Source organism: Oncorhynchus mykiss, chromosome 23 (genome assembly GCF_057628025.1).
Source record: "Oncorhynchus mykiss isolate SJ-2025 chromosome 23, ASM5762802v1, whole genome shotgun sequence".
Classification (NCBI taxonomy): domain Eukaryota; kingdom Metazoa; phylum Chordata; class Actinopteri; order Salmoniformes; family Salmonidae; genus Oncorhynchus; species Oncorhynchus mykiss.
In genome coordinates, this window is record NC_143044.1 from 5591110 (window position 1) to 5607613 (window position 16504).

A 16504-nucleotide genomic window follows, 5' to 3' on the forward strand; every position below is an offset into this window, starting at 1 on the left:
CGCAGGCGTGTACTCTACATGTCAGATTATCTCACGGTTAACAAGCTGAGCTATAGACATGGGCAGCATGACTCATACCATCACCCAGACCCTACCATCATCATGAGAATTATAAACAGTAGGTTAACGTGTGTGTGTGTGTGTGTGTGTGTGTGTGCGCATTTGTGCTCGTGCTTGTGTGCACTAATGTGCATGTGTGTGTTCATTCTGTGTTCCACAGTAAGGTTGATGACGTTTGCGAGGCCAGAAAAGAGGACGCTGCCAGGATTAAGGAGATTTTCCTGCTCCTTATGCATTCTGCTGCAGCCCAATCCCCTGTTATAGCGCGTGGCTCCAGCCCTTGTCTTGCAGAGAGCACCTCACCCATCCCTCCAGCTGACAGGTCTAAAACATAGTTTTTACTCTTACAGATGATCAAAGTAATTGTGAATGTCTTATGAATGTCTCACTAACCATGTTAATCTTATACATTGTTTCTAAAGAGTTGCCTTCCTCCTGGAGCTAGCCTTTCTGGCCTTGCAGTTGAAACATCACCAGATGGCAGCGGACTGTCTGAGTGAGCTGAAGACAACGGGAGTCACTGTGAGTGGCGGCCAATCACAGATAACTCTATTATCATGTCTCTATATTCCATATAGAGTAATGCGATTTTGCGAACACATGCACGTAAATTGACCCAATTTCTCAGTCGAGGTCTCGACATAAGACTTGATTAGCTAGAAGAGGCCCACATATTCCCTTTTACCATCAGTTGTATTTCTAATACACTCAGTAATTCTACATTACATGTGTGGGTGGAAATGGGTATTGGGTAACGATAAGAGTTAGACGTACAACGTCTTCTACACTCTCACTTCAATACTGTGATTCAACTGGAGCCATCAGGGCCCCTTTTCACAGAGCATCTCAAAGAAATAATGCTGATCAAGGATCATTATTATGAAAATGTTATCATAATAAGTACGATTATGTACATGGGGCTGATCCTAAATCAGCGCTCTACTCTAAGACACTGTGAATACACATGGCTGGTCTCACTATAATTTTGCAGTAGAAATGCCATGCTCCTTACCTGTTTTGGATTTCACTTTTTGAAATTCTCTATTTGTAGAGTGTTGGCCAGTGCATCATGATGGAGTGTGTCCAGTGTGACCTGGACCTCCAGAAGAAGCAGGAGGGGGGGATGAAGGACTACTCCAAAGCCAATGTGGAGGTGCCCTCTCCTGTGCATGAGTTAGCAGCGTTAATGTGCCTGTTTGCTACCCAGAACATATTACATTACATCAATACAGTGTTGACTGAGCTCAGAAGAGCCCAGCGCCTTTTACGCATTCATTCTTTTTACTGCAAACCAAGCTGTGGATGTCATTGGGAATGTGTGTTGTAGTATCATGATGTTACAGTATTATCTAATTATTATACTGTTGGCGCGATTCAATATATTTGATTGTTCTGCGCAACAGTGTTGCGCCATATTTAGTAGATTCTGTAGATGCATTAGGCAGTCCTTGCTGTAGTTGTTGCCTGGTCCCTTAGGCTCAGCTGAAGGTGATAGGCAGACTGGACAAGGTGCTGCAGAGTGCAGTAAGAGAGGGGGATGCCAAGGTGATGCAGGCGGTGTGTGCCTCACAGTGGAACACCTGTCTGCCCCTCCTTCAGCACAACCTCAGGAGAAATGTCAAGGGGGCGCTCCTCAAAGTGGCCCAAGTCCTGGAGGACACATACAGGTGACTACACACACACACAGAGGCCATTGTGTGTGTTTGTGCACTTTCATGCCTGCATGTGTGTCCAATCTAAAGTGTTAACTTTGTTCTCTCTCAGTGTGCAGCTGGAGATGCGCTGTCAGGTCCACAGTGAGCTGGCAGTGATCGAGGAGGAAGAGGGGAGGCTGGAGCCCGCTCTGCTTCACCTCCAGAGGGCCCTGCTGCTGGACGAGAGAGGGGTGCACCACGAGCGGCTCACCTCAGCCCTTAACCTCCTTCAGCTTCGCGGCACCCTATATCAGACCCCCAGCAGCACAGAGGACCAGGCTGCCATGCTCATCCAACAGGTCTGCGGACCCCTTACACTAAATACAAAGCAGGACTGGGGAGACTTGACCTTACTTGACTTACTGTAAGATGAAACCTGGCAGTAGGGTGAAGCAGGCATTAAATATAATTTCTGTGAAATATAAATTGTGATGTTCCTGATAGGCATGTTTGTTGTTGCCCGACTGTGATGAAAAGTACAACTATGATGATATGTCAAACTGTGAGATTTTCAGTCAGTTGGTAAAATGCTACATCAGAGTCTGCCTGCAGAGAAGAGAGATCGTAGTAGGTGAAAACAGCATGGGTGTCAGTCTCTGTCTTTCTCTCTGTATTTTTCTGCCTGTCTCTCTCTCTCTTCATCACTCTCTTTCGCACTCTCTCTCTCTCTCTTTGGTGAAGGCTAAGAATGGTCAGCCACAGGAGGAGGTGAGAAAAAGACGTCCCATGCTGGTCAACGCAGGCCTCACTCTGGCCCCCGACGCTTTCCAGGTGGTGCTCGACGCAGATAGCACTGCAAAAAGTACAAACTATCCTTTTGAATAACCATTTCATTTTAGTATGACTTTGGTGTAGTGTCTTTCACCCGTCATGTATAGGATTGCCTAATCCTGCTATGTAAAGCTCACTATTGGTGATTAAGGTACCCTCAAAACTAAGACCGAGTTCGGAGGGGGGCTTAGTTGGAAAGAGAGGCTTACTTACTTCATAGCCCAGCATCCAAGTACTAGAACCATTTCTTGGAGGATTTGACTGACTCCTTGGTTCGATATGTCTGCATGACAAAAACCCTATAGCTCTTATGCACTGGATCATAGAGCCTATGGAGCCCTGGGGCTAAGGGGCTGGCACTCTTTGATCTCTCCCCTCTGATCCTGGCCCCCTTGTGCCCAGGATCAAATGAACACTCCGTTGCCTAACGACCCAGCCAGAGTCCTACATCTGACAGCCAGGCCATGAGACTGGAGCAGACTAGCTGCTTATACAGACACGGGTCAAGTGTGCAGGTCATGACTACTTTTACCTAACGATACCTCCTGTGTTACAACACTAACACCTCAAGCACAAACTGGCTTTCGAGGCATAAGACAAAGAAACCCGATGATGAAGCCGTTTGAACATCCAAGCAACCCGGGTGACCCCGGAGATTGGAGAAATATGCTGAGCATGTGCTGAAGATTAACAAATTAATAATAGGATGTAGTGTTTGTACCATGCTGTCATTGGTCCCCAGACTGTCATCAGCAATGTGCTGTAGTGAGACGTGTCTGGCTGTCTGCGAAGCAAGGGTCTAACCTTGGAGCACTCTGCCTCTTAAAACGCTGTAATCAGATGGAGGCACAGACCTCTTTTACATTATTCAAGCAGGAACACTATGTGCCTCTCGCTGTTGCACAGTTGTGTGGATCCATTTTTCAGGGATGTAATTTCTTGATTTCTGATTAATCACTGATTCCTGGATTTTCGGAGTTCATTTTCTCTTTAGAAGCCTATAGCTTTACATTTTTGGATTTCATGCCAATCACAACACTGTTTGTCAGGGCTGGGAAGAGTCTGTGGCAAATTGCAGGCTCCTTGGATTCGTTCCAATTTCAAAGTGATTGTCCATCATTGTCATATGACGTATTTTTGTATTTGTTTGTGTGTACGGTGCCAATATGATGGCCTATTTATCACTATTCCAATGCAGTTGCTTTCTTCATGTAAATGTATATTCAAATGTGTTTAGTCCCCTCAGGCACCAGTGGACCTGGCGGTGTGGCTCATCTCTCTGCTAAGGCTCAGCACCACTCTGCATGTGTTGAGAAGGTACAGGGACACCTGAGCAGACAGGGAGATGGCAAGAATGACAGGGAGAGGTGTGTATCATGTAAATATGAGTGAATATGTGTGTGGGTGGGTGAGAGAGAATATATCAAGGTTTTCTAGAAACATGTGCTCTTGTCTTGATATCTTACAGGCATTAACACAAATGAGTGCACATGCTGCGGAATCAACATTTTATGAACATTAACCATTTGGTAGCTATCAACTTTAAATAGGTTTCTATGTGCTAGGACACTGTGAAGTCAAGCTGAACTATGTAGCTTATTCATTTTTTGTGCCTACTACTGGTACTGAATATCATTAGTAGGAGGTTTTTCAGGGTGAGGATATGGGATGATGTGTAGCAGCACAACCAGCCTTCCACCAGGCTTCAGTAACACCCTGATGAATAAACACATCAAAAAGATCTGGAATCACAGTGGGGGAAGAACATACAGCAAGGGCGGTCGAACTAGCCAAAGGAAACTATTATTATTTAACCATCTCCAAACAAAGTATGGATAATCAAATACATTTTTTTTTCAGGGTAAAATTGTGGGCAGCCTTGGCGAAGACAGCTAGGAAGCAGGAGGTTTGGGATGTGTGTCGAGCTGCCTGTCGTTTCTGTTTGCTCTACGACGATGGACGATGGAAAGCTACTAAATCAGACTGTGAGGAACTTTCCATTTGACAACAGAAGGGATATATATATAAATATATACACACACAGTGCCAGTCAAAAGTTTGGACACACCTACTCATTCAAGGGTTTTTGTTGGCTGCTTTTCCTTCAATCTGCAGTCTAACTCATCCCAAACCATCTCAATTGGGTTGAGGTCGGGTGATTGTGGAGGCCAAATCATCTAATGCAGCACACCATCACTCTCCTTCTTGGATCAAATATCCCTTACACAGCCTGGAGGTGTGTTGGATCATTGTCCTGTTCAAAAACAAATTGTAGTCCCAATTAAGCGCAAACCAGATGGGATGGCGTATCACTGCAGAATACTGTGGTAGCCATGTTAGTTAAGTGTGCCTTGAATTCAAAATAAATCACTGACAGTGTCACCAGCAAATCACCATCACATCACCTCCTCCATGCTCCACGGTAGGAACCACACTTGCACAGATCATCCGTTCACCTACTCTGCATCTCACAAAGACACTGCGGTTGGAACCAAAAATCTCAAATTGGGACTCATCAGACGAAAGGACAGATTTCCACCAGTCTACTATAATGTCCATTGCTTGTGTTTCTTGGCCCAAGCAAGTCACTTCTTCTTATTGGTGTCTTTTAGTAGTGGTTTCTTTGCAGCAATTCGACCATGAAGGCCTGATTCATGCAGTCTCCTCTGAACAGTTGATGTTGAGATGTGTGTTACTTGAACTCTGAAGCATTTACTTGGGCCACAATTTCTGTAGCTGGTAACTCTTGTGAATTTATCCTCTGCAGCCGATGTAACTCTGGCTCTTCCTTTCCTGTGGCGGTCCTCATGAGAGGCAGTTTCATCATTGCGCTTGATGGTTTTTGCGACTGCAATTGAAGAAACTTGATGATGAACTGTCGTTTCTCTTTGCTTATTTGGGCTGTTCTTACCATTACAGTTGAAGTCGGAAGTTTACATACACCTTAGTCACAATACATTTAAAATCAGTTTTTCACAATTCCTGACATTTAATCCTAGTAAAAATTCCCTGTCTTAGGTCAGTTAGGATCACCACTTTATTTTAAGAATGTGAAATGTCAGAATGATAGTAGAGATAATGATTTATTTCAGCTTTCCCAATGGGTCAGAAGTGTACATACACTCAATTAGTATTTGGTAGCATTGCCTTTAAATTGTTTAACTTGGGTGAAACGTTTCAGGTAGCCTTCCACAAGCTTCCCACAATAAGTTGGGTGAATTTTGGCCCATTCCTCCTGGCAGAGCTGGTGTAACTGAGTCAGGTTTGTAGGCCTCCTTGCTCGCACACACTTTTTCAGTTCTGCCCACACATTTACTATGGGATTGAGGTTAGGGCTTTGTAATGGTCACTCCAATACCTTGACTTTGTTGTCCTTAGGCCATTTTGGCCACCAGCTGCATTAAGTACTGCAGTGCATCTCCTCCTCGTGGACTGCACCAGATTTGCCAGTTCTTGATGTGAGATGTTACCCCACTCTTCCACCAAGGCACCTGCAAGTTCCCGGACATTTCTGGGGGGAATGGCCCTAGTCCTCACCCTCCGATCCAACAGGTCTCCTCTGCCCCCAGCTGTGCCATCGATACCATATGTGAATTGATTGCCCCCCTTCTATCTTCTGAGCTTGTGCTACTAGGTGACCTAAACTGGGACATGCTTAACACCCCGGCCATCCTACAATCAAAGCTTGATGCCCTCAATCTCACACAAATGATCAATGAACCTACAAGGTACAACCCCAAATCCGTAAACACGGGCACCCTCATAGATGTCATCCTAACTAACTCGCCCTCCAAATACACCTCTGCTGTTTTCAATCAAGATCTTAGTGATCACTGCCTCATTGCCTGCATCCGTAATGGGTCTGCTACCAAACGACCATCCCTCATCACTGTCAAACGCTCCTTAAAACACTTATGCTAGCAGGCCTTTCTAATCGACCTGGCCGGGGTATCCTGGAATGACATTGACCTCATCCCGTCAGTTGATGATGCCTGGCTATTCTTCAAAGGTGCCTTCCTCACCATCTTAAATAAGCATGCCCCACTCAAAAAATTTAGAACTAGGAATAGATATAGTCCTTGGTTCACCTCAGACCTGTCTGCCCTTGACCAGCACAAAAACATCCTCTGGCGTTCTGCATTAGCATCGAATAGCCCCTGTGATATGCAACTTTTCAGGGAAGTTAGGAACAAATATACACAGGCAGTTAGAAAAGCAAAGGCTAGCTTTTTCAAACAGACATTTGCATCCTGTAGTACTAACTCAAAAAAGTTCCAGGACACTGTAAAGTCCATGGAGAATAAGAGCACCTCCTCCCAGCTGCCACTGCTCTGAGGCTAGGAAGCACTGTTACCACTGATAAATCCACTATAATTGAGAATTTCAATAAGCATTTCTCTACGGCTGGCCATGCTTTCCACCTGGCTACCCCTCCCCCGGTCAACTGCCCGGCACCCTCCAAAGCAACCCGCCAAAGCCCCCACCATTTCTCCTTCACACAAATCCAGATAGCTGATGTTCTGAAAGAGCTGCAACATCTGGACCCATACAAATCAGCCGGGCTAGACAATCTGGACCCTCTCTATCTAAAATTATCTGCCGAAATTGTTGCAACCACTATTACTAGCCTGTTCAACCTTTCTTTCGTATCGTCTGAGATTCCCAAAGATTGGAAAGCTGCCTCGGTCATCCCCCTCTTCTAAGGGGGGTGACACTCTAGACCCAAACTGCTACAGACCTATATATATCCTACCCTGTCTTTCTAAGGTGTTCAAAAGCCAAGTTAACAAACAGATTACCAACCATTTTGAATCCCACCGTACCTTCTCCGCTATGCAATCTGGTTTCCGAGCTGGTCATGGGTGCACCTCAGCCACGCTCAAGGTCCTAAACGACATCATGACCGCCATCGATAAGAGACATTACTGTGCAGCCGTATTCATCGACCCGGCCAAGGTTTTCGACTGTCAATCACCACATACTTATTGGTAGTCTCGACAGCCTTGGTTTCTCAAATGACTGCCTCGCCTGGTTCACCAACTACTTCTCAGAGTTCAGTGTGTCAAATCGGAGGGCCTGTTGTCCGGACCTCTGGCAGTCTCTATGGGTGTGCCACAGGGTTCAATTCTCGGGCCGACTCTTTTCTCTGTATTCATCAATGATGTTGCTCTTGCTGCTGGTGATTCTCTGATCCACCTCTACGCAGACGACACCATTCTGTATACTTCTGGCCCCTCTTTGGACACTGTGTTAACTAACCTCCAGATGAGCTTCAATGCCATACAACTCTCCTTCCGTGGCCTCCAACTGCTCTTAAACGCAAGTAAAACTAAATGCATGCTATTCAATCGATCACTGCCCGGACCTGCTCGCCCGTCCAGCTTCACTACTCTGGACGGCTCTGACTTAGAATACTTGGATAACTACAAATACCTGAGTGTCTGGTTAGACTGTAAACTCTCCTTCCAGACTCACATTAAGCATCTCCAATCCAAAATTAAATCTAGATTTGGTTTCCTATATCGCAACAAAGCATCCTTCACTCATGCTGCCAAACATACCCTCGTAAAACTGACCATCCTACCGATCCTCGACTTCGGTGATGTCATCTCTAAAATAGCCTCCAACACTCTACTCAACAAACTGGATGCAGTCTATCACAGTGCCATCCGTTATTTCAGATCGCTGGTCACCATAGCAGCACCCACCCGTAGCACGAGCTCCAGCAGGTATATCTCACTGGTCACCCCTAAAGCCAATTCCTCCTTTGGTCGTCTTTCCTTCCAGTTCTCTGCTGCCAATGACTGGAACGAACTGCAAAAATCTCTGAAGCTAGAGACTCCCTCACTAGCTTTAAGCACCAGCTGTCAGAGCAGCTCACAGATCACTGCACCTGTACATAGCCCATCTGTAAACAGCCCATCTATCTACCTACCTCATCCCCATACTGTATTTATTTATTTATCTTGCTCCTTTGCACCCCAGTATCTCTACTTGCACAGTCATCTTCTGCACATCTACCATTCCAGTGTTTAATTGCTATATTGTAATTACTTCGCCACCATGGCCTATTTATTGCCTTAACTTACCTCATTTGCACTCACTGTATATATAATTTTTATTTTATTTTGTTCTACTGTATTATTGACTGTATATTTTGTTTTACTCCATGTGTAACTCTGTGTTGTTGTATGGGTCAAATTGCTATGCTTTATCTTGGCCAGGTCGCAGTTGCAAATGAGAACTTGTTCTCAACTAGCCTACCTGGTTAAATAAAGGTGAAATAAATAAATAAAACATTTAAAGGTCCCAGACGTACTCAATGGGATTTAAGATCCTGGCTCTTCGCTGGCATGGCAGAACACTGACATTCCTGTCTTGCAGGAAATCACACACAGAACGAACAGTATGGCTGGTGGCATTGTCATGCTGGAGGGTCATGTCAGGATGAGCCTGCAGGAAGGGTACCACATGAGGGAGGAGGATGTCTTCCCTGTAACGCACAGCGTTGAGATTGCCTGCAATGACAACAAGCTCAGTTCGATGATGCTGTGACACACCCCCCCAGACCATGACGGACCCTCTTCCAAATTGATCCTGCTCCAGAGTACTGGCCTCAGTGTAACATTCATTCCTTCGACGACAAACGCAAATCCGACCATCACGCCTGGTGAGACACAACCGCGACTCGTCAGTGAAGATCACTTTTTGCCAGTCCTGTCTGGTCCAGCGACGGTGGGTTTGTGCCCATAGGCGACGTTGTTGCCAGTGATGTCTGGTGAGGACCTGCCTTACAACAGGCCTACAAGCCCTCAGTCCAGCCTCTCTCAGCCTATTGCGGACAGTCTGAGCACTGATGGAGGGATTTTGCGTTCCTGGTGTAACTCGGGCTGTTGTTGTTGCCATCCTGTACCTGTCCCGCAGGTGTGATGTTCGAATGCACCGATCCTGTGCAGGTGTTGTTACACGTGGTCTACCACTGCGAAGACAATCAGCTGTCCGCCCTGTCTCCCTTTAGCGCTGCCTTAGGCATCTCACAGTATGGACATTGCAATATATTGCCCTGGCCACATCTGCAGTCCTCATGCCTCCTTGGAGCATGCCTAAGGCACTTTCACACAGATGAGCAGGGACCCTGGGCTTCTTTCTTTTGGTGTTTTTCTTTTGGTGTTTTACAAGAGAAAGGCCTCTTTAGTGTCCTACGTTTTCATAACTGTGACCTTAATTGCCTACCATCTGTAAGCTTTTAGTGTCTTAACGACATTTCCACAGGTGCATGTTCATGAATTGTTTATGGTTCATTGATCAGGCATGGGAAACAGTGTTTAAAGATTTGTGAAGTTATTTGGATTTTTACGAATTGTCTTTGAAAGACAGGGTCATGAAAAATGGACGTTTTATTTTGTTGCTGAGTTTATAAACACCACTGTTCAAATGTTTGGCCTCACTTAGAAATGGGATATGAGATATTACTTTTTTTTGCAACTCTGCCTAGAAGGCCAGCATCCCCTAGTCACATCTTCACTGTTGATGTTGAGACTGGCGTTTTGCAGGTACTATTTACTGAAGTTGCCAGTTGAGGACTTGTGAGGCATCTGTTTCTCAAACTAGACTCTCTAATGTACTTGTCCTCTTGCTCAGTTGTGCACCAGGGCCTCCCACTCCTCTTTCTATTCTGGTTAGAAAGTTTGCGCTGTTCTGTGACGGGAGTAGTACACAGCGTTGTACGAGATCTTCAGTTTCTTGGCAATTTCTCGCATGGAATAGCCTTCATTTCTCAGAACAAGAATAGACTGACGAGTTTCAGAAGGAAGTTCTTTGTTTCTAGCCATTTTGAGCTTGTAATCGAACCCACAAATGCTGATGCTCCAGATACTCAACTAGTCTAAAGAAGGCCAGTTTTATTGCTTCTTTAAACAGGACGACAGTTTTCAGCTGTGCTAACATAATTGCAATAGGGTTTTCTAATGATCAATTAGCCTTTTAAAATGATCAACTTGGATTAGCTAACGCAACGTGCCATTGGAACACAGGAGTGAAGGTTGCTGATAATGGGCCTCTGTACGCCTATGTAGATTTTCCATACAAAATCTGCCATTTCCAGCTACAATGGTCATTTTCAACATTAACAAAGTCTACACTGTATTTCTGTTCAATTTGATGTTATTTTAATGAACAAAAAAATTGTTTTTCTTTAAAAAACAAGGACAAACGTTTGAACAGCAGAGTGTGTGTGTGTGTGTGTGTGTGTGTGTGTGTTTATGTATATATATGTGTGTGTCTACATATTTTATATATACATATTTTATATATATATAAACTAATTGTATCAAGAGGAATTGATTATGAATCCTAGACTAGTAACTGATTGAAACCTAAGTAGTGGGTATCTCTGGAGGATTGTAGTGTCCAATACTCTTTGAGTTTACATTTACAGGTGAAAAATGTTTTCACCACCTAATTGATTTCACTAAGTCAGTCTATCGACAGTGCTCAACTGCTTCATTGAAATCATTAAATCATCTTACATATTTATTTGGGTGCAAATGAGTTAGTTATCAACCAATGATATTGATAACTAGCATGTGGCTCACTGGTTAGTGTCAGTGGTAATGGAGATTAGTGTAGGAGGGAGGAGAGACTGGGTTGTTAACAGAACTACTGACGCATAACTGCACATGCTCACTCTGGCTCACTCGATACCCTCTGGTCCCCAGGTGAGCGCAAGGCGGGGGACGAGAGCCCAGTGGAGGGTGGACTCCATGGTGACCGGCGTCCATCGGCAGGGCGACTGTCTCAGAGTGCGGAGAAGGACCTGCTCCGTCTGCTGGCTGAAGTCTGCTTCATCAATGCTGAGGTCAGATGACCACCTTTGACCCTTGACCCATGTCCCTTAATATGCTCAGAAAATCGGTCTTCTCACGAAAACTTCTGTAGCATTCGAACGGTTTGGCCTACAAACTACTATGACCACTCCATGGTAAGACTAACGAACACGATGTTGTTCTCCGTTTTTCTCGACAAGCATCACGGGACTGACCGATCTGCCAAGTTTTGTCCGTAGCGTCCAAACAGTTTTGGCTACACACGAACACATACATGTCGGTTGTTTTGCTCTAGGACACCTACAAGCCTTAAGACTCATCTGGAGGTTGCCCGGTACCACTTTTAAAAAATGAATGGAAGTGTATTCGGAAGTAGTTTAGTGCCCAATTGTTGCGGGGTATATATGGATCCCAAAAAATATAAATAATTTCATGATCTTTCTTATATCTCTGATATTGGACAGACACTTTTAAACAAACTTAGTTTTGATTTATTTTTTGACTGTCTGTTTTTCTATGTATGAATCTGTTAGTTAATGCCTTTCTATTGGCTAATAGTAGTAAGGCCAAATTCAGTGTTTCATCAAATAATGTTAATTCTAAAATCCAAAATCAAATTGCTAATTTATCCTTGGTATGACCATCTTAAAACAATTCCATATGTTAGCTTAGTAGAACCCCCCCAATCCTCAGTTCTCCTGACCACACACTATAGTCACTGTGACTTTTCTTCATAGACATTGATTGATTATATTGATGCAATTAATGCAAAGTAAAGGCGAAATACCAATATTAGCAGTAGAGTGGCACTGTGAGATTTAATCAGATTGAGCCCGGAGGTACAGAGGGGGTGTACTATGGTGCGAGATAGAACAGTTAGAGAGCTAACTTTGGTTAACTCTGAGTTCAACTCGGGATAACCGGGCACACGAAAGTGGCTCACCTTTTATGGCAATGAATCCTTCAGAACTTACCTGCTCCGGGTACAGACTAACTCAGGGCCAACTCCACTTATCCTGAATGAAATCAGATTCTCCCCTTCTCGCAAAGATGGCGTCATCAACCCTTCATTTGAGGAAAACAACTGAGTAAAGGTAGAGTCAGCGATATGATGTGTATTTAACAGAAATATAAACGCAACATGCAACAAGTTAAAAGATTTTATTGAGTTACATTTCATATAAGGAAATCAGTCAATTGAAATAGATAAATTAGGCCCTAATCGATGGATTTCACATGACTAGGAATATAGATATTCCTGGCTGTATCACAACCGTCTGTGATTGGGAGTACCGTAGAACGGTGCACAATTGGCCCAGCATCACCCGGGTTAGTGTTCGGCTGGGGTAGGCCGTCATTGTAAATAACAATTTGTTCTTAACTGACTTGCCTAATTAAATAAAGGTTAAATACAAATTTACAAATATGCATATTTTAGTCGCAGATACCTTTAAAAAAAAAGACCTCACAATGGGCCTCAGGATCTCGTCACGGTATTTCTGTGCATACAAATTGCCATCGATAAAATGCAATTGTGTTCACTGTCCGTAGCTTATGCCGGAACATTAAATTCTCTGGCAACAGTTCTGGTGGACATTCCTGCAGTCAGCATGCCAATTGCACTCTCCCTCAAAACTTGAGACATCTGTGGCGTTGTGTTGTGTGACAAAACTTGTATTATCTCCAGCACAAGGTGGACCTGTGTAATGATTAGGGCTGTCCCCGACCCCCAAAAATCTATTGGTCAACATTTTTTTACTTGTATATTTCCATACATAGACACATTTTAATCAAATCAACTATATGCACTGAGCTTTTCTGATGCTTTAAGCGACCTGTTTGATGAAATAATTAAGACACACATGACTAGAGGGAGTCCGACCGCAGTTGATTTGATTGTGCCGCTTGGCTCAGACTTGATGCGCTGTTTTAAAAAAAATACAGCGAGTGACTGGGACTAGCACCTGTTGCCTCTCTCTCCTCCCTGCTGCAGCGACCACCACAGAACATCAGTGTGTGTATAGCGCTGTCTGTGTTGCTGAAGCGGCAACACAATTACATCCATTTCTGACTGAAAAGTTATGTTACCAAAATCCCTAATTTGTTTAGGAAATAGATTACATATTCCCTTCAACCCTTGCTCTCTTTACGTGACATGTATTCTTCGCATGCACGTGACCAATAGGGCCTGACCTATAGCATGATCACATCAATAAACTGGTTATATCAAACTATGAACACTGTAACACATGTGACAGCAAAATGGATGCAGAGGACGTGACAAATAAACTTGAAACGGGGGGAAGGTTTATTTGGTTGCAAATGAGGTAAAGGGGAAGTCGGGTGTGTGGAATAAATTTGACTAGTTGTGGAAAAAAATGACAGCATAGCAAAGATTTAAAAACAGCCACATTTGTGAAATTGTTGCGTGAGGCTTGGTGCTCACAGAATCAGTAGGCTATCACCCAAACACTCAAACAGACAACAGAAGCAAGATCAGTCTTATTTCCCTTTGTTCTTAGAGAGGTTGACTCTTCAAAAAAAAAAAAAATGCCCCATGTGACGGTACACAAAACGTTCTAAGAGTTTCGCCTTAGTTGTCAGACAGCCACAGGTGTTAAAATCATTGTTCTCTGAGTTCACCAGTTATATTTGCTGCCTTCGATGACTATGGCTGTGTGGCAGCCCATTTGTCTCTTTGCTATTTGCTGAGTGGTGTTATTTGCTCCTTTGAGGCAGAGTTATGGGGAGGGCAAGTCATCATCAATATCATTCGTGTTTGTCCCTTACAGGCCACCATACACAAGCTCCGCTCTGAGGGGGTACAGCTCAACACCCCAGCCGCCCCTCCTGAGGAGAGAGGACTCCGTCTCCCTGAGGACAATCCACAGTGGGCTGTCTACAGGTGAGGACACATCATCAAATCAAATGTATTTATAAAGCCCTTCTTACATCAGCTGATGTCATAAAGTGCTGTACAGAAACCCAGCCTAAAACCCCAAACAGCAAGCAATGCAGGTGTAGAAGCACTGTGGCTAGGGAAAACTCCCTAGAAAGGCCAGAACCTAGGAAGAAACTTAGAGAGGAACCAGGCTATGGCCAGTCCTCTTCTGGCTGTGCCGGGTGGAGATTTGCACACGCTCATGTTTTTTTTCTTCTGTCCTAAAATGGATTTCCATTCAAAATCCTATTTTTCTTACCCTAAGCTTAACCTTTAACCCAAAACCTAAACCTAAACCTAACCACTAAACCCTTACCGTAACCCCAATTCTAACCCTAATCCTAATTCTAACCATAACCCTAATTGTAACTCTGAACCTAACCCCTAAGCTTAAAATTGCTTTTTGTCCCCATGGGTATGTGGAACATTTTCCTTGTTTTCCTATCCTTGTGGGGACTTTTGGGTATTTTAGGTCCCCACAAGGCTGGAAGAATCAACACGCGCACGCACGCACACACACACACACAAACACAAACAAAACATGCAGATAAACGGACAAAGCACAGCATATCATTTTATATTAAATGTAAACACTATTATAACTTATTTGTGGTTCTCAATATAACCAGTCAAGTGTGTAAATGTAGTTACGGAGCTTGGTTCACCAGTTTGTTATATGTAATATGTAGTGTGTTATACAGTATATTAAAAATATAGTGTGACTTCCTTTGTTTTCTCATATATTATGCACTGCAGACAACATAACTATCGTTCCCCTCCTTCCCACTCCCAGAGATTGGATCCAGGACTTATCTGCCTACGCCACCTCCAACTTCCTGCGGGGAGCCGAGCTGGGAGCAGAGATTCGTGAGGCCTGGGTGGTGGTCAACGCAGCCGTGTACTTATGGAACTACAACAGCCACCTGGTGGCAGTTGGGGAGCAGCGACGCCTCCTGCCCACCTTCCAGAGAGCCGTGGAGCTGCTGAGACAGACCGGACACGCTGGGTAAGTCTAAGAGGAACATCTCACTGGACGGAAATACTTAAACACTACAAATTGTAACATTTGCTTGTTGCTGTCACACACTTAATGCTCATCAGCTTTTTTGTGACATAGTACATATGTGACCCGATTCAGGAAACTAGGTGTATGTTGCAAGTCACAACTTCACAGGAGAGCTGTTTGAACGTAATTTTTTTTGTTTGTTGTCGAAATGCCTTCTCGAACGTGAACTTTCTTCTGCCTTAATATCAAACTTGTATGTAGGGTTGCACAATTTGGGTAATATTCAGAGGTGGAAACTTTCCGTGGGAATTAACGGGAATATATGGGAATTAATGGAAATATATGAAAATTAATATTAATACCATTTAAATGTAGATGTTTTTTTGCATTGGATATATTTACCATATCATTTGGAGACAGAAACATAAACCTTTTACCTTATCATAAGTACAGTAGACATAATTGCAAATGATTAAATCCTTTCAATAGAAATACAAAAAAACAATTTAGTTATGAATTGAACTTTAATTAAATGAGTTGAATATTGAATGATCCCCAATGATCCATCACATCTCCCAAAAATGTTTTCAACATACATCTGTAAAAGTATAGTCTAGAAACTAAAGCTTTGGTTGTCTTCTTCTCAAGCTTCCATGTCTTCTCCCTGGACCTCCTCAATGTCCACCTCTTGAACATCAGACTCTGAGGCCTCATCTTCACTGTCACTTTCCAACCTTGTTGAGGATGGCTCATTGTCAGGCTCAAAAAAACTGAAATTTTCCCGGATGGCCACCAATTTTTCAACCCTTGTATTGGTCAGCCTGTTGTGTGTTTTCCCAAACAAGGACCAGTTGCGCTCTGAGGCGGCTGATGTTGGGGGGATTTGGAGGATGATGGAAGCAATAGGGGAAAGAGCCTCAGATCCACAAAGTCCCTTCCACCAGGTGGCTGATGAGATATGTTGGCACCATAGGCCTTGTTGAACTCTGCACCTAACAGGATGCTCTTGCCAGCATACTTGTGGTCCAACATGTACACTGCGGCGTGTATGGGCTTCAGGAGAAGTCTTTACGCTTTTTCATTTATTTCAGAACTGAGGTTTCCTCTGCTTGGAGCAACAGTGAAGTGGGCAGGGCAGTATGTATTTCTTCTCTTACATCTACAAGCAGAGTCTGAACATCAGACAGGGTGATATTGTCTCCCTCAA

At 43.9% G+C, this 16504-nt stretch overlaps 1 protein-coding gene across 2 annotated transcripts in view; it reads left to right on the top strand.

Annotated features, from left to right (window-relative positions):
• Positions 1-16504, top strand: part of cfap46 (cilia and flagella associated protein 46) — a 98318-nt gene that overhangs the window by 20871 nt on the left and 60943 nt on the right. For both annotated transcript variants that reach the window (XM_021580249.3, XM_021580250.3), the window contains exons 8-18: positions 221-382; positions 483-582; positions 1112-1213; positions 1537-1727; positions 1825-2053; positions 2436-2556; positions 3763-3892; positions 4386-4510; positions 11243-11382; positions 14143-14255; positions 15085-15297. In XM_021580249.3, the coding sequence (XP_021435924.2) occupies positions 221-382; positions 483-582; positions 1112-1213; positions 1537-1727; positions 1825-2053; positions 2436-2556; positions 3763-3892; positions 4386-4510; positions 11243-11382; positions 14143-14255; positions 15085-15297 (1626 nt within the window). The remainder of the gene's footprint in view (positions 1-220; positions 383-482; positions 583-1111; positions 1214-1536; positions 1728-1824; positions 2054-2435; positions 2557-3762; positions 3893-4385; positions 4511-11242; positions 11383-14142; positions 14256-15084; positions 15298-16504) is intronic.